This window comes from Cyprinodon variegatus, unplaced genomic scaffold (genome assembly GCF_000732505.1).
Source record: "Cyprinodon variegatus isolate N-32 unplaced genomic scaffold, C_variegatus-1.0 Scaffold131, whole genome shotgun sequence".
In the NCBI taxonomy this organism is placed as follows: domain Eukaryota; kingdom Metazoa; phylum Chordata; class Actinopteri; order Cyprinodontiformes; family Cyprinodontidae; genus Cyprinodon; species Cyprinodon variegatus.
Window position 1 is genome coordinate 167,261 of NW_015150584.1, and position 19,399 is coordinate 186,659.

At 38.1% G+C, this 19,399-nt stretch overlaps 1 protein-coding gene across 1 annotated transcript in view; it reads left to right on the plus strand.

Moving 5' to 3' along the window:
- Positions 1-9,529, plus strand: part of LOC107085720 (protocadherin-7-like) — a 61,274-nt gene extending 51,745 nt beyond the window's left edge. Inside the window, exons 5-6 of the mRNA XM_015376213.1 lie at positions 3,094-3,295; positions 8,118-9,529. Of these exons, the coding sequence (XP_015231699.1) occupies positions 3,094-3,295; positions 8,118-8,656 (741 nt within the window). The 3' untranslated portion in view covers positions 8,657-9,529. The remainder of the gene's footprint in view (positions 1-3,093; positions 3,296-8,117) is intronic.
- The last annotated feature ends 9,870 nt before the right edge of the window (positions 9,530-19,399 follow it).

Genomic DNA, 19,399 nt, shown 5'->3' on the forward strand with positions numbered 1-19,399 from the left:
TTTTAGTTTATACCTCACATATTATTGCCACAGACTTGCTGTGATGCAAATTTTTAAATTCCCAAGTGTACGCACGTTGATAAGATACATTTTCTCACAGAACACTGGCCAGGTTAACAGAAAGTTTCTGGCTGTAACCATGTTAGCAGCTGCGTAAAAGGAAATAGATCACCAGGGTTACAAAAAAAGGTATTATCAATTTGTACTGCTCAACCTTTATGTTTGTGGACTTTAACTGAAAAAAAAAAAAAAAAATCCGACAAATGTTTTTACAGTAAAAAGTAACCTTCCATTTGTAGATAATTCTGGCAGCCAAATTACATATGTCCTTCCTCCTTTGTCTGTACAGCCAGATTAAATTGGTGTTCAAGTTTTTCAAAATGTGCAAGGTTAAATCGCTAACCTAGGAATTAATTTCCTTTTCTATTAATAGTAGTATGAAGTATTTTCTTCTGCATTCAGCTGCTTAGATGCAATATCTGTCTTTTTTGAATTACTTTTACAAGAATGCCCATAGCTGTAAATAACAGCACCCTGAAAGGTGTTTAAACATTTGTTTAGCACTACGTGACGAATACCCAAAAAGTGGATCTTAGTATTTGACTAGAAATATGAATCTTGTTTAAAAGTATAAATAAAGTCACAGTGATTGTTTTTCTTTGACTGTGAGGAATGGATTTGTCAAGGCTGTTTTAGTGAAGCAGTAGTGAAAGTATTTGTCTTGACATTTTTAGAGTAAGAAATCCAATTCATGATAAGATCACATTTACTATTACTGAGTCACATTCTTTCCTGCATTTTCTGTTTATTTGCAACTCTCTTTTCTGAACAAGTATTGCTCTACTTGATCTAAGCTGATGCTTAAAAAATTAACATTTTCTCCAATGAGAGTTAAGATGGAACCACTTATATTCAGAAAAAAAAATAAGTTCAGTGTTAATCCTCTTCTTAAGTCTTAATTAATTTCCCTGTGTTCATTTCTCTCCTTGACTTGCATTTTTTAGCGTGAACATTTCAAATATTTAATTTCCTCCCATGCTTGGTAGAAGAAAAAAAAAAATGGCACGGTTCAAGCTTTTATACCAGTCGTCCATCAGCTTCCCTGCAGATTATCCAGAGGTGACATTCAACGCAGAAGTTATTTCACCCTAATCTTTTTTCCTCTCTGTTGCTTTCATTTCCTCGCTATACACTGCATGTTTCAAAGTAGATCTAGATTTAAAAGCTTGTAACTTTGCAAGCAAGTGAGTCTGAGAGATGTAGAGCGATCCCTTCAGGCTAGACCGAGTCATTTAGCTCTGATATTTCCTCTGCATGAACATACAGACTCATTTCCTTTCAAACTCGAAGACGCTCCACTAACAAGACTGGGTTGATTTGTGTTTGAATGTCACAGAAGTCTTTCTGCTCAGTTTGTGTAAATTATATAATGGGAACATTTAATGAAACCACTTGTAATTGAGAAGTGACTTGTTTGTAAATATAAATAAAGATTTCACTAATATAATGAAGGACTTTTCCGAAGTAAAAAAAAAAAAGTGCATAAAACATCAACTCAAACTAAAAGTTAAACATCAAAACATGCATTTTTTATTTCTATTTTAGTAAATGAATTAAAACCAAAAATCTAGCTTATGAAATAACATATAATCTGAGGAATACTTTTGGGACCTTGAATTGTGGTGCAGCAGAGGTCTTTTGAACTACTTGAGGATAATGGAATTCCTGCCACAAATCCAACTCATAAATGTCTGCAGGTTTTCCTTATATAACCCTGGGGTTTCTGCATGCTCTTTTGGGCTTTAAAGATATGTATTTTGAAGAATTTTATGAGTAACTACACTGCCTGATCAAAGTAAATGTTACGTAGACCTGTACAGTATATTGCTGTATGAGGAGGCTTAGCTCTGATATAAATAACATATATATCTTAACTGATGGTAAACTCGGTAAATAGGCTGGTTTTCTTCTCCAGGTTCAAACTTCTATCTGAATACATGATTACTATACATGCTAAGAGAACATATTAACAACCTGTAAATTGTTTGCAACATTTTACAGACAAATTATCATGTCAGTGACTTGCAATTGACCTATTTTATGCATGAGGCAAGAGCAGAGTTCTTTCTTGGTGCCGGCTATTGTTTTGCACTATTGGAGGAACACTGGGTACATTGCATGCTCTTCCCTGTAGTACATGAAGTGTGGTTTGAAACCAGGTACTTTAGGATTCTGGAAAACCTTTTTGAAAATTCATGAAATATTATTGAAACTTAGTAAGAAAATGTTACATAGACCAGTAAATTGTCTAAACATAGGCTACATTTTCCAGTGCATTTTGTAACTGTAAGAGAAACCCAGGGGAAACAAATGAAGTTTGCATGTTCATAGCTTTGTTTTTTTGTTTTTTTCATAAGCATTCCAGGTTCTATTTCTAAAAATCACTGAATGCTACTGAAAAAAGACCCCAAAAACCCAAACATTTTTCTAAATTTCCTTTTGGTGCAGATTGTCTTTGTGGTTGTCTGGGTGTTCTGTTTGTCTCATCCCATGACTCATTAGATACAATCCATGCCCCCTAAGCTTTTACAGAAAGCATATATATGGTTTTGTGAATACCAGAGTTTTAGAAACACCAGTTGTTTCCTTTTTAATAACACCAGCACATTGTTTTGCAATTTCTGACATAAGGAAACATGACTAGCATACAAGCACTCATCACTATTCTTCACGGAATTTCAAGAGCACAAACAGGTTTTTAAGAGTGGATATTATCCAGCGATTAGGCACCAATCCAGATGAGATGTAAGAATCTTCCAGCCAAGCCAGTGGTTTGTAAACACCAGACATGTCCAGCAGCATTAATCTAAACTGGGATTAAAAGGCATCAGAAAACTTTGAAAGACCCATGTGATTGGTTGATGACTATTACCCTGCATTGTAGCTGCTAAACCCATAATCAAGGAGAACATGATCAGATAATCTCAATATGTCTTTGCAGACCCAACCCAACAGCCTAATCCTCAGATTTAGAATCTCAGATTAGGAATCCTAGATGATTAATCCCATATTGTGTTTGTACGTTGCCTGCAGGGGACCCTTCGCCGTGTGACCTTCTCGGTTGTGAGCCAACCTCAGGATGGTGGTTGCTATGACAGTGGCCTAGAAGACTCTGAGACACCAAGCAGCAAGAGTTCGTCGGGGCCACGGCTGGGAGCCCTTCCGCTTCCTGAGGAAGGTTACGAGCGCACAACCCCAGAGGGAAGCGTAGGGGAGGAGGACCATGTAGAGAATGGTAACCATCATGCCCAACATTATTTAACACTAAGCAAAACAAAATTAATTGAGCTTAAGATGTGCCAAACAAATTCACTGAAATATTTCTCCTCTCAAGGCTATGTACTTTATGCTGTGAAAGGCTTAGAGATGTTTTGATTACACACTCTATCACACACACACAGAAACAACCCAGAGAAAGACTTTCATTGGAACCTTGACTTGCTGTCAAGGTCTCAGGAGTCTTTATTCTTCTGCTTTTGATGGAAATGTGTTTTACACTATAAAGCAGTTGTCCTTTGTCTGTCTGCATGCATTGCACATCAGGATTTCTGTATGAGCAAGGCCTCCGAGTATTATGTGAGGAGATTTTTAGAAAAGCTAATGTGCGGCAGAGTCTTGTGCCAGAGTCTCATCCATGGCTTTAAGCCTCGCTGTCAATGACCAAAAATTCCCTTTGTTCCTTTTCCCACTGCAGTGTGTCCTAACAGAGCTAGAGCTATGGCAGAACAGCAAGGTCACCACGCCCACGGTAGCTGTCTAATTATTGGGGTGGTCAATGAGATTCCACTTAAGTCATGTTTTCAGTGTTGTTAACGCTGTTCTCTTTGTTTGATTGGTTTTATTAACCAATGCCTGAAATCATTGTTTGATTTAATTTGTTGGCCTAATATGTATTTTGTGTTTAGTGTTAATACCTTTTTTTTCAACGTGTTGCTTGCAATCAAAAACTTCAATGTGTGTCAAGATTCTGTGTTTCTATGTAGAAGATCAATATATAGTAGTTTTATTTGAGGAGGTACTGCAATCATTTGATGAAGGTGTGCTGGAGCAGAAACACATCTAAAATATAAAGGGTAGTGGCTCCTAAGGAGCAGGGATGGGAAGCGTTCTTTTAGAGTGTGTTTCTACCATCTTTGCAAATCTAGAGACTTTATATTTTACCATTTCTTTTTTGCAAAATTGCTCAAGCTAAGTCTGATTTGGTGTAGCCTGCAAAACATTAATCTTGAAATCTTGTTAGAAATTCATAGGTATAGACTCTGTCTAGGCCAACTGAAACATTCAATTTACTGCACTTTTGTACAAGCTGTTGTTTTAGAATCTCTCTCCTGTGGGATGTCCAAACTCTGCCACATTCTCAAGTCTTTCGTAGCTTCCTGTAAGATTTATTTTTATTTTTTAGGACTGTTTTGTATTTAGCCTCTATTGTTCTTGCAAAAATAAAAAAAACACATCGCACCGACATGATCATAACGAAACAGCCTAGGGCTGTTTAGGATGATGTGCTGTTTCCATCTTACTCGATAATCTTTCGTTTTGGTTGCATTGATTATTTTTCTCACTGTTCCCTAAAAGCCAGATTTATGAAGTAGGTCCTTAGTCCTGTAGTTGTCATGCCTGCTAATTCCCTTAGCTTGAATGGGTCCCTTGCCTGATTATCTGATACATTCTCTCCTTAGTCCAGCCTTTCAATTTGGGTGGCTGATTGACTTTTAGATATAAATAAAAATATCTTGAGTCTGTGACAAAAGGCATAATGTTTTAATTTAAAGTTTAAAGGGTATTGACCATAGTACAAGACAGTGTGTCTGCTTGTTGGTATTCTTAATTAAATTATATTTAGGCGACTTGGTGAAGCATTGTCAATATTAACACTCTCAGATTGCAAAAACAGCATTTAGACCTAGAGTATATACAACTTTATATTCAGGTAATTTCTATTCAATGCTGTTCTTGTGTTATCAGCAAAAAACAGATCCTAAGTAAAAAACAATATATTTTAAAAACAGAAAATTCACTCCTCCTTAAAACCAGCTGGAGAAAAGCACGAAAAAGAAGAATTTGTATTTGAATTTAAGTATATAATGAAAACAGTAGTACACATTCGTATTCAACCCATATTAATTGGACAGCTTGTCTTTTACCACAAGATGACCAAGATAAGCCCCACTTCCTTTATACTGGACCCCTTTTAAATGGCATTTAACCTGGTGGGTTTTAATCAGTGAAGTGGATCGTGATATTTAAGTACCAGTTTACTGCAAGAAGACACAAGATTGCGCTATTGCGTTACGTAATGATAAATATATATAGGAGCGCTCCAAATATAGGTGCAGCTGAATCTACACTGTAAAAGTTGCAATCACTGCACTCTCTCTAGTGAGCACAGCACCTCGATAGCAGATAGAGGATAAGAGTAAAGGAAAGATAGAAGACCTTTTGTTCCTTACATAATTATGACTAATCCACATGTAACTTTGAATGTACTGAAATATAACTAAAAGTTGCATAATTAGCAATATCCTTTCCACTCCAGCAATGTTTCATATTACTTTAAGAAAATATTTCTGCATAATTTCATCTATCTATGAAATAAACTATAAAATCATATTGTTTATCCAAGGTTGATGTAAAGCAATACATTTGCCACAGCTTCCTTTTCAGTTTTTCTGGTAATACAACTCTAGTACCTGAACTTTTTCCCAAAGGTTTTGTTTTGCTTTGATTGATCAGGTTTCTCTAAAGAGAAATTGAAACTTTTGAAACTTTTATTATGATACTGAAACAAAGAAAGCAAGTCAGCAAAATTATTGGATCACACCAAAAAATCAAAGAATTTCAATGAGCTCAGAACAAGAGGAGCCAGTTTTTGAGGGGGAAAAACAATTAGGTTTCGCAAAATGTTTTCTTGAGTGGGAACTTTATACAACACCATTGGTGTCTAAGGCAGGAACCTCTGCAGGGGGAGAACACAGGTTAGTGACCACATCTATCACACAGGATATTAATGAACATGTAAGTCACTGACCTGGTCTTAAAGTTCAGTCCGTGCCCAGAGTGTTGGTTCCAGCCGGTCAGCTGCCAACAACACGCAGCGGGTGCCACCGAGAGAGTGCCAGACACTAAAGTCCCGGAAGTCAGAGAAGGCAAAGGAAGGCAGAATAATCCGGAGGGCGAAGCCAAAGTCGGTGTTGAGGACATGCTCAGTAGTTAGACCCAGAAGGGGGAACCCAGGACAGTGTCAGGAATTAGTTCCAGGTTTGGTACAAAGGCAGAAATCCAGCAGGAGTCGTGCAAACAAATCAGAACAGGAACAGGCAGATCAGAGGTCCAGAGGCAGAACGGGTCAGGATCAGGCAAGCAGAAACACATAGGAACGCTAGAACCCTGACTTGCCTGTAGAATTAAAGCAGATACTGAAATTTTGGTTTTCTCCTTTACTACTACCACACCTCTAATGTTTTTAGACAATGTTTAAGTTTCCTTTGCTGAAAGTGAGGGTCCACCACCAAAAAAAAAAAAAGAAATGGACACAATGGGTTAAGAATATGATGTTATCAAAGTTTATGCATTTATAAATGAAGTGTATTCTTTTGTTGGAGACATATTGGTTTCTGTATAAACAGTGACAAAAACTGTTTAACTTTTACCGCCATTAAAGAGACATAAATCCTCTGCTATTTATCTAAAACAAGCACATTACTTGCTGTTCATTTTGTAGAAGTCTGAAAGCATTTCTTCCTAACTTGACTATATTCGATAACTCGACCTTGCAAACATTCTGCAAATCAGAGAGCGATTATACACACACCTATTGTTATCTCTTCTCCTCTTAAGGTGGGTTCGCAGTTTTCTTCTCATATATTTTGAAGTCATTCGTTGTTTGATTTAGACGTTTGCTTAGACTTGGTGCAATGAAAGCGAAATAAAATCCCTTTTTATCTTTGGGTTTCTAGCACAGGTTTAGAGTCAAACCTGTCTGATATTTGGAAATGCTCATATATTTTTCAACCTTAATAAAAACCTCACTTCCGAGAAAATAAAAGTGGGTATACTGTAGGTCATGATGATGCCTTCACCGTGTTTTACAGTGAGTATTGGTGTGTCTGTGTGTGTGTGTGTGTGTGTGTGTGTGTGTGTGTGTGTGTGTGTGTGTGTGTGTGTGTGTGTGTGTGTGTGTGTGCTTAAACAATGCGGAACAAGTTTACATTTTTTGCATAAAACCTTAACAAAATCTATTGAGAATTTTTAAGCCAGGCCTTCAAATCCTGTTTTAAAGTAATACTTTCTGCCCTTCCAGACATATGGAAAATACAGAAAATAATGGCCTCCATTGGATAGTACAAATTCTCTGAGTGAGCAGATTCTTGCATTTGTTTTTTTTCTTATCTTTCTTTCTTTCCAACTATTGGATATATTTGTTTGTCAAGTGAATATTATCTGCTTTCATGTTAAAACTCGAAAGGTTTTAAAACATGCATCAGAAAGCTTAGCATTTGTTGCAGGGGTATGTAGAGGTTTAAGATCTGTTGTAAAACTGTCTGCAGACGCCTTTCACCCTATCAAGAAGATCAGGATTCACTTGCAGGTGTTCTCGCTTATCTTTTAATGTGGATACACATGGGATTTGAAACATGTAACCTTCACATTACCAGATAGAAATGTAGATTTGCCGGTCAGAGCGTTGGTAATTGTATTCCTTGTGGTACTGATTGTTGCTTCGGTCTGACCTCACCTTTCACCTTTTATGTAGTGCTGAACGCAGCAGAAGTCAGCGATTTGCATTTTGCTTCAGCAGCATCTTTCTTCCTTTCATGCTGCTTTCAGGCTCCCCTCCCTAACAACCTTGGTTTAATCTTTTTCTTTGTTTTTGCTTCCTTTTTTCTTCTTTTCTGTTATTTGATTTTTAAATCAAATTCAGTTTCTAAAGCAGCTTCCCTCTGGTATTCTGCTTATCTTTGTTTTATATATCTAGCACTTTAGATACAGGAATTAGTATAGAAATATGGAATATTCTTCTAATTTTCTACCCTTTAATGTTCAATTTCTGTTTCCAGATGCGAGACAGCTTCCAGATGTAGCACTAACTGGAAAGTGCACCAGGGAGTGTGATGAATTTGGGCACTCTGACACATGCTGGATGCCCGTCCGCCCTTCACCACGGCAACGGCAGCGGCATGGCAGCGACCCTCCACGCCTTTCAACCTTCGCCCCAGGTGACGACAACAACAATCTCCGTGGCAATGACCGTGAAAGCGACAGCGAAAGCGCCGGCAGTGCAGGGAGCTCAGAGGCTGGAGTCATGGTGGGAGGAGAAGGTCAGAGGTTACCTATGGTCAATGGGGATCCCCTTGGCACCTTGGGACGTGGCGACCGCAACAGGAACATGGGCGACCACAACCGAAATCTTCTGAATCGTAAAATGACTTCCGCATCCTACGACACATTCAGCGGGGCGGGGCTTGGGAGGCGCCAGCCCGAGGAGGAGGGAGGAGAGGGCCAGAACCCACCTGAGGTCATACCGCTGGCGCGGACTGGAGGGGACTACAAGACAACCTCCTGCCTTACTTTGTCTCGTCGGGAGGTCTACCTGTAACAGCCTGTAGATGGATCAATCCCAATCAAACTACATTTGCTTGTTGAAAAGAGAGGTTCCAAACTGCTCTGACATGTGATCAGTGTGGTTGGTATTTTCAGCCTATGAAGATGTGAAAAGGTCTCATGAATACTTTTAAAAGCTTATATTAAACTTTAACATTTAGACTCGGACTAACAATTATCAGCACTTAAACTTGAGCGGGTCATTTATGAACTCTCGTACTAGGTACTCTTTCTAAAAAAAACTTTTTTATAACTGCTGAAAGCTACCTACTGTAAAAGGCAATGACTGTGTGTCTGCGTGGAGCAAAAGAATATTTTCTTCATTTTCTTTTTTTTTTTACTAAATCCAATGCATGTCTGACCCTTTGACCTTTGAGGTTTTAATGTAAAGAAACTGTGTGAACTCTGATGCTCTAAATGGCTACGGGCATCTAAACAAACTGAAGCTTTATCAGGCCAAACCTGGATTCAAATGGTGGGATAAAGCTGAAAGACAGCTGAAGTTTTCTCCTGGGGATAAAAAAAAAATGACAAGGAGAAAATTATGTTTTCTTCAAATGAATGATCTGATTCAAAGTGGTCAAACTTTCCTATGCTTACGGTGCCTTGCAAAAATGTTCATACCCCTAAATCTCTACCACATTTTGTTACAACACCATACTTAAATGTGATTTATTGTAATTTCACTACTAAATCACTACAAATCAGATGCAACGTAATATAACAAATAATATACCATTTCTAGAATAACAACATATCCAACATTTCCGTTCTACTTCAAAACTTAAAACTGCATATTTTTGAAAACACTATCATAGACGCATTACATTATTGGGTGCCTTTTTCAGCAGGGATATGGAAGATGATGGAAGTTGATGAAAAAAATGGATGGAGCTTAAGGAGTGAAATTCAAGAGGAAGACCTGTTAGCTTCACCACAAACCTAAACATTTAAGCAGAGCTATAATGGAACGGTTTCAGTTAAAGCATGTGTTAGATTGGTACACAGGCTCCTATGCAATCTTGGAAAGTCTTCAGAAATCCAGAATCTGTTTATGTATTTTTCCATGTCTGGATAAAATCAGCTTTGAGGAAGTAGCCTGTGGGTGTTGGGCTTTATAGTAAACAGATTTGTTAATAAACTGAAAAATAGCAGTGTCTCTCTTCTTATAAATTCTTTTCATAATTTTATGTAGGGAAATCATAATAAATGTGACTGAATAAAAAGGCAACTGTTTTCAGATTTGTACATGTTAACACTTTGGTAAACCTTGTATTTTCCTGCTGCTGCTTAGCAATTGTTAACTACTTGTGTTGGTTTGTCACAAAAAAATAATCAATAATCTATTCCGGTTTTAACTTGACAAAAGGTGAAAAAATCCCACATGTATGAATTCTTTTGCAAGGCACTGTATTTTAATGTATCATAACCGAGGTGTTTGATATTAACCAGCTCCCTGAGCTTCTTATAGTGTAAACAGAGAATCAAGGAAGTTATTACAAAACAAAAACCAGAACAAGACTTTTTTTATACATCGATGAAATGTAACTACTCACAAGATTTTCATGGAGTGTTGCTGGTAGCAGAGTATTCTGCTGCAAATGCAAATGTATGTTTGTATGATTTTTTTCTTCATACCCAGTCTGTATGTATATATCGTACGTGTGCATTGAGCAAAGTGCAGTGCTTTTAGGCTGCTGCTCTCAGTAGTTTCAGAGTAAACAGAGGTCCCAACTTCATTATGCATCTACACATACACACACATATTTATATATATATATACATATATATACATATATACACATGCAAGCATGACGTTGCAAACACATAGTGTACACACATTAGCATGCACCCTCCAGCTCATGCAGAGCATTTGTAGAGTTCGTATAAGGCGACTTTTAAGTCAAAGACAGTAATAACTTACATTCACTTTCATGCAGTAAAATCATGCAAAAGAGACAAACATCACAGATCAAGCACATCCGGAAGAAAGAAACTGAGATTCTATTAAATGCTCAGTTAGTATGTTTGTGCTTTTTTCATGTCTTTTTTTTTTTCTTATGCATTGCCTCATCAAACTAGCTGTAGTGTTTTGCCTGTTCCTCTCCAGCCAGTATTTAAACATGAAAAGTATTTAAATAATTACCCATCTCTCTCTCTCTCTTTTTCTCTCTCTCTCTCTCTCTCTGACTGATTTGAAAGGCAACATTAAAGAGAATTTCAGCGGCATCTACTCTTAAAGAAATGATAGAAACTGTCAGAGTTAGAGATAATCTGCATAGTGTAAGTGGGACTCATGTAAAAGATCCACCTCTCTGTAATTTCTATAAGGAATATAAAGGAAAGAAAAAGAAACCGCATGACACAAGATGCAAATGTCTTTTTTTCTCTTTTTTAACAAAAAAAAGCTTGTGCTTTTTGGACAGTACCACCGTTTGAATACATCTCTATTAAATGGTTATGCATCTGGAAGGGGGTGGAGATAATAATGGCAGACACTGGGAGTTATCTGCATCAGGGTGGATGCGTTTGGGCCTTTTCTTGCAGAGTTGTAAGGAAACATGCCAGAAGTGGAACGAGTGCGATGGGAGATCGGTGTTCTGACCTAAACACGCCCATACTGCTGTGCCAATAACAGACTCTTTAATGTCCCATCTTACCCATCAGCTACTGCAGCAGCATCACTGACACACTCAGCTGCGTTGTACAGAGGAGTGGGTGTGGATCGAGGCCAACGCGTCTTAATTCCCATCATCGGAGTGTGCGTGTGTGTGGCTCCATGGTGTGATATGGATAATAGGGTTAGGTCGTCCCTGTGGTCTTAATGAGTTTCCTTTCTCCTCTCCTCTGCTCCCTTGATCTGCACTGATCTCATTAATGTCTGGATAGGCAAATGTAACCGGTGGAAACTGCCAGTAAGCCTTTCTCCTATTTTATCTGGTTGTTTAGATTTAGACTAGACAAAGAGGAAAGATGACTCAGGTGTGCTAAGACATATTCCATTTTTAAGGAGGTAGCTGCAATGTGTTTTTCTTAGATTTATTGTAAAACAAGTTCATCAAACTTTACTGTTATCTGCTAAATCTCAAACGATGAGCCCACTCATGCATATATTCCTCAGTCTCCATTACTTTCAACACCCCTGACATCTAGCATGGCTGTTTTACAGAGCTCTGTTCTTGACGGACTGCACTGAGGATGTACCAAAAACTGTGAACGCTTGAAGACTCACTGAAAAGCAGACTCCTGAAAAAGGTCATTAGAAAAATGGCCCCCGCTGGAAAGAAAAAAAAGCTTGGGATACCTTTTGGGAAATATACAGGAGACTTGTCTTAGAAGAGCTTTTTTCATCAGACTGCTATCTTATGGCAGTTAAAAAAATGGCACCTTTCGAACCCCTTCCTATCTGGATTTCAGAGGACTTGCTGTACATTGAACTGTGTGGGTGTGTTCATTTTCTTTTTATACTGCACGTTTAAATCTGAATATGTTTTAGACTACTGAAAAACGAAGAGGAGAAACTGGGCGGACTGGGATCTGTCATCCACAGAGACATTTTTAAAAACTCAAGCCTTTTCTTCTCCTCTTGCTGTTTTATTCTTGCCTTGTACATAGAAAATCTACACTGTAGAAAGACTCCTGGAAACCCCTAAGAGAAGATGGCATGCTTAAGGTTCAAATCTGCACTCAAGAAAAAGAAAATAAATCAGACGAAAATCTGGTTTGATTTTCTTTTTCATTATTTTCTCATCTTAAGGGTCTGTCTTTTATGTTGTTGTTTTTTTTTTGTTGTTGCTTTTTTTGACTGTTTCCTTCCTGTAATTACATAATGAACTAATTGCATTTGCTATGTTGATTAAGATGAAGAGGAGGAGGAGCAAATGAATGGTTTGGTAATGAAGATGAACCATGTACAAGTTTGACTTTCGCATTAAAACCTTCAAACACACAGTTGCCTTTCAGCTCTCTTGCTACTTCTTTTTTTCTTCCCCATGATCAGTTATTTAATTTTCTGTTATAATCCATATAACTTAGGCTCAAGTCTCCTATAAGAAGAAAAATAAACAGACATGACTTATACTTTCTATAAAAGTCATCAACATATAAAAGTTTCAAGATTAACCTTATTAATCGAATGTAGTTTTAAAAATGTCACAAGATTAGGCATGTATATAGACATATTAAAATATTTCACCATACTTTGACTACAACATCTATTTAATTGCGAGTGAGTCAGGAATTATAGGAATAAACCACTAATGTAATGGCAACACCTCAATAAACAGTTTTCACACACTGCAGTATGTTGAATACTACTGTAGAAACTGAAAAAGATGAACTTCAGTATCATCTTAATCAGTTTATAATAACCTGGGGGAGGGGGAGATTCTCAGATGATAAGTTGTTCCTTAACCCCCCTGTACTTTTGCATTTTTACAAAAACTATATTTTTAAAATATTTTTTCTAAGGTCAGCAGAGATTGCTAATTAGAACATAGATTGTACAAGAGACAAATGTAGACTTGAGACTTGAAGAAAATATCTTATAACCATGTCTACTTTAAGAAAATGTGATTTATTTCAACTGTATTAATGATGCCAATGAAACAAAATAATGAATAAAATATTAAATTGAATTTTATTGATCTCACAATGGAGAAATGAACTCTCTGCATTTAACCCATCCCCTTTGGGGAGCAGTGGGCTGCCACTGTGCAGTGCCTGGGGAGCAATCGGGGGTTAAGGGTCTTGTTCAGAGACCCAGAGTGGCAGTCTGTGGGAGTTGGTCTCGAACTAAGAACCTTAGGTTTCAGAGCTCTATGCACTAACTGTTTGGTTGTGTACTGCAGTGTTTAAAAACTATTCATTCAATCAACAAATTTATATTTCACATTTAGCCAATGTGTGTCTGCAGATGAAGGTCATTTGAAGTAAACAAGACTTGAGTAAGTCTTAGTTATCTCCTCCAAGGTCATAAAGAGGCCAAGCTAAACTTCTGATCAGTTCAGAGCTGATACATTCCGCTGCACGACTTGTTTTAATGTAGATCTGTGATGTCATTCTGTAGCAGACTGACATATCTGGGATAGAGCACTGAGATGCGGTACCGTCCATCATCTTTAATCTTAGAAAGGTGAATCTTCCTGAACCTGATCCTGCTCTGTGAAAAGTTTTCAAATGTAGAAGCAATTTGGACTTAAGATTTATCTTACAAAATGATTCACAGGTGTTAACGGAGGTAAAGATTACTGTGAAGGACTATAAAATGTCAGAAAATTGAAGAAAAAAACCCTGCAAAATGTAGTCTGTTAACCATATATGCAACACTGACACCATGTGGTTATGAGTAATATTTGCATTGCTTTTTTTGTGTAGGTTTAACAAAGAGCAGAAGGATGCTGTAAAAATAGGGAACATCCAGGGAGAAGACACTGAAATCTGAAGGCTCTTATAAGTACATGGCTGTTTACCTGAAGTATAAAGTGGACTCGAGTCACTGACCTTTACTCTTTAAAGAGTCTTCTTTTTTTCATGACTATGAAAAATTGGAGATCCACACTGAAAGTATCAAAACTGTGAAATAACACATGTGGAATTTTATACTTAACAAAAAAGTGTGAAGCAACTGACATGTCTTATATTCTAGATTCTTCAAAGTAGCCTTTTGCTTTGCTTTGATTACTGCTTCGCACACTCTTGGCATTCTCTTGATGAGCTTCCACAGGTAGTCACCTGAAATGGTTTTCACTTCACATGTGTCCCCTGTCAGGTTTAATAAGTGGGATTACTTGCCTTATAAATGGAGTTGGGACCATTGCTGGGGTTGTGCAGAAGTCAGGTGGATACACAGCTGATAGTCCTAGTGAAAAGACTGTTAGAATTTGTATTATGACAAGAAAAAAGCAGCTAAGTAAAGAAAAACGAGTGGCCATCATAACTTTAACAAATTATGGTCAGTCAGTCCGAAAAATTGGCAAAAGTTTGAAAGTGTCCCCATGTGCGGTCGCAAAAACCGTCAAGCGCTACAAAGAAACTGGCTCACATGACAACCCCGGGAGACCAAGAGTCATCTCTGCTGCAGAAGATCAGTTCATCTGAGTCACCAGCCTCAGAAATCGCAGGTTAACAGCAGCTCAGATTAGAGACCAGGTCAATGCCACACAGAGTTCTAGCAGCAGACACATCTCTAGAACAACTGTTAAGAGAAGACTGTGTTAATCAGGCCTTCATGGTAAAATAGCTGCTAGGAAACCACTGCTAAGGACAGGCAACAGGCAGAAGAAACTTGCTTGGGCTAAAGAACACAAGGAATGGACATTAGACCAGAGGAAATCTGTGCTTTGGTCTGATGAGTCCAAATTTATGATCTTTGGTTCCAACCACCGTGTCTTTGTGCGATCCAGAAAAGGTGAATGAATGAACTCTACATACCCATGGAGGAGGAGGCGTGATGGTGTGGGGGTGCTTTGCTGGTGACACTGTTGGGGATCTATTCATGACTGAAGGCAAACTGATCCAGTATGGCTACCAAAGCATCTTGCAGCGGCCTGCTATTCCATCCGGTTTGCGTTTAGTTGGACCATCATTTTTTTTTCAACAGGATGATGACCCCCAAAAACAGCTCCAGGCTGTGTAAGATCTGTTTGACCAAGAAGGAGAGTGATAGGGTGTTGCGCCAGATGACCTGGCCTCCACAATCACTGGACCTGAACCCAATTGAAATGGTTTAGGGTGAGCTGGGGCGCAGTGTGAAGGCAAAAGGGCCAACAAGTGCTAAGCATATCTGGGAACTCCTTCGAGACTGTTGGAAGAGCATTTCAGGTGACTAACTCTTGACACTTTCCAAGTGTGTGCAAAGCAGTAATTAAAGCAAAAGGTGGCTACTTTGAAGAACCTAGAAGACCTTCTTTCAGTTGTTTTAAACTTTTTTGTTAAGAATGTAATTCCACATGTGTAAATTTATAGTTTTGATGCCTTCAGTGTGAATCTTCAGTTTTTACAGTCATGAAAATAGAGAAAACTCTTTGAATGAGAAGGTGTGTCCAAAATTTCGGTCTGTACTGTACACAAATTCTTTGCACATTTATTGGGGTCACCCTAATCAGGTCGTTACTTCTTTGTTTTTTTGTGTGTTCTTTTGTTTTTTTTTAATGCTATTTTTAATAACTAAAAGGTGGGTAGTATCTACTCTTACAGTGCAAATTCAAACTAAAAAATACTTCCAAAAGGAAAATGTTATTGCCCTTAATAGATAATCTGCTTTAGATAAGCAACAATTACCAAAATTATTTACTGTTTTTGTGAATGCCAGAATAACTAAATAAATACTTCCATTGCTCTGCTCAAATTCAGAACATTACATACACTACAGTTACAGTCTTCTCTTAAATAACTGAGAAAGCCCCAGATGATGATATCACAGTTTGCAAGCTTTTCATAGATTAATATCCTGTATTTTCAGTTGATTGGAGATACCCCTGTGGATGAATTTTATGGCAACCCTTCAAACATCCTGCTTACTTTTGTTCTCAAATAGTTAAGTATTTATAGGATGAATTATTTACAAAATTGTTCCGACTGATGTTCTGACTGATGTCAGATACAGCCGCTTTTACAAATAAAGCTGTAATATATTTGATGACAAATCAAATGTACTGCTCCCTTATGGGAATTCACAGGAACATAACAAGATAAGATGAGAATAGTGGACCTCCACAAGTCCGGGTCATCCTTAGGGTTGATCGCTTAAGGTGCCACATTTATGTCTCCAAACTCGCAATTTGTCATGATTACTGCCTGGACAGCTGACCTAATTGCTTATTTCACTCGCCTGCCTAACTCGGCCCATTTATCAATCATCTTATCCACCTGCTCCTGCTGCTTTATATACGGCTCAGCCCAGCTATCAGGGCCAGATCATTGTTTGTTTGTTAGTTTGAGTTTTAGTTGGAGATAATGGCTGATTTCCATAGTTCATGTTCTCGTTCTCAGAGGCCACTGGTTAGAGAGGGTTTTTAGACTTTTCTTAGTGTTTCCTGATCATGTCCAGTCTATTATCCACTGAGCGTGCCCTGTTCCGGTTTTTGGCTAAGTGGAGGGAGACAGTTTAAAGTTCTATAGATATCCTGATATTATGTCTTGTTCTGCCTCTCAACTACTAAGCCTACCTGTTTCCATCTGAACGTTTCTGCCTGAAATCATTGTATGACTCCTGGAACCCTGAACCTTCCTGAACACTCTGTTGGAGTCATGGAACCCTGGACCTGCTGTTCCTGTTCTGATTGGAACCCCTGATCGGGCTACAGACTCCTGGATCTAAGAACCATCCTGTTCTGAAGTGTTCCCCAGACCTGGCTTGGACTCCTGCCTGTTCCCTGGGGCTGCAGCATCTGGTTCATTCTGGGCAGCTCAGAGTGAAATAGATGCTTGTTTGGCAACCCATCAGCTAGATCCTGCATCGCTCTGAGAAGTTGGACTGAACTGTTAAATCAGGTAAGTGACCCTCATGGATAATCGTCTTCAGTCAAATGATCATGGTCACTTACCTGTGTTTCTCCCTAAACCAGAATTCCAGTGACGGGTGGTGCCCTACCTCCCCCTGCAGCTGCTGCAGATCCTCAGATCACTGCTCTGTATTTCTGTTCTTTTTATTTTAATAAACGTTTTGAATCTTCAGACTGTCTGTTGCGCCTCGAATTCTGGGTCCTACATTCTGAGGTCTTGACACAATTCATGTGTAAAGACTGTGGTAATGTGCACCCAGACTTCTGTTCAAAATGGAGCCTGGTTTTGTGTCCTGGAAATAAACCAGTTGCAGTTGTTTGTAGCAAATTTATGATCGAATGTAGACATGGAAGCAAGAAAGAAGTCCTTTTATTTATAGGCATGTCTTGACCAATACAGATTGCAGAGGAAGTGGCCTTAGGTCATATTAGCCTTGGGTGAATGGCACGCTTTCTCATCTTTTACATTTTAATGAGTGGCTAAAAGAATTGAGCCATAGTGCTACATATTTACAACCAAGGACAAACGAAGGTCATGAATTAATCATGAAAAGCTTTTTGAAATCCAAAATAAAAAATGAAAAAAATCAAAGAGTAAATTAGAATATTTGAGTTATGTAAGAAGAACCCCTAATTATGAGTTTTTGGTTGAAAAAAAATCATGAATTTTAATACCTTAATTTTTTCAAATATGCTTAAGATAAAAATTGGATTTCTCTGAAGATCACAAATGCGAGTTTATGCTACTGTTACAGAGTCTATTTAAAGGCATTCTACACTCCTTTATTAAGGGTGCTGCAAGGTCATTATATACTTCTGATGAAAAAATTTCAGAGCAGTTGAAAAATGACAAGAATTCACATTTTGCACATCTTAAAATGATTCCAAGTAAAACTTCAGCTACAAAATGAGACAAAAAAATCTGAGTAATTTATTGCAAACACCCAATACACTTTTGTGTTTCAAACATAGAAGAACACAGCATAATTATATATACAAGATATCGAATCAGTGTCCTTCATTGACATGACCTCCTGATGCCAAAGGCAAATAGGTTTTATATACATTTACATATATATATTTATAAATCACTCTCTCACTCTCTGTCATATATATATATATATATATATATATATATATATATATATATATATATATATATATATATATATATATAATATTTCTCAAAACACATAGCAAGACTAGCTGTATTCTGTACTCTGCCCTACTATATACATGTCGGGAGTATATAGTGAACTTGTTTAACTGACCATTCAGACAGATCAACACTACTTTTCCCTCCCCGTTGTTTACATAACTCCGTTTCCACCATGGTGCATGCGCCATCTCTGCTTTTTTCGCCGCCATAACAAATCGCATGATGCTTTGCAGGGAGAACTCTCACAAAGCAATCTGGAATACATCTGCTTGTCTGGGGACCATAGATGATCACTTCATTTTAAGATGCATTGTGGGAAATTTCAAGTCCACTGTTTTTTAATGGATGTTCAGACAATCATTTTTAAATGGCGTTACGACTATATAGTGCCTTATACAGCCACACTCAATAACGAAGCAGTTCTCTAGATGGGGACTACAGACCACTTCTCAGTACCAATGCTTTCTGGCTGATGTTTTGGTTACTTTAGAATGTTGGTGGTGCTTTCATACTCTACAACCCACACAGATGGCTCAGGTAGTGCAGCTCATCCAGGATTGCACATCAGAGCGAGCTGTAACAAGAAGCTATGTCTGTCAGCGTAGTGTAGTATCCAGAGATAGAAGGTGCTACCAGAAAAAAGGCCGGTCCAAAGGGAAATGTGTAGGAGGCACTAGAAGGGCAGCAATCCAGCAGCAGGACAGGTACCTCTGCCTTTGTTCAAGGAGGATCACTGCCAGAGTGCTCCAAAATGACCTCCAACAGGCCACAAATGTGAATGTGTCTGAACAAATGGTTAGAAACCAACTTCATGAGGATGGCATGAGGGCCCAACATCCACAGATGGGCGTTGGGCTCATAGCTTAAGACGGTGAAAGACGCTTGGGTTTTGTCAGAGAAAACCAAGATTGGCTAATTCGCCACTGGTGCCGTGTGCCAGTGGTAACGTTCAGGAAATGTTGGTGTACTGTTTACTGTTAATGAGCAAGGTACTTAAATTTTTCTCAGACAGTTTTTAGATTTTTTTTTAAATAAAAAATCAAAATCAGTATTTTATTTACTAAATGATCATTTA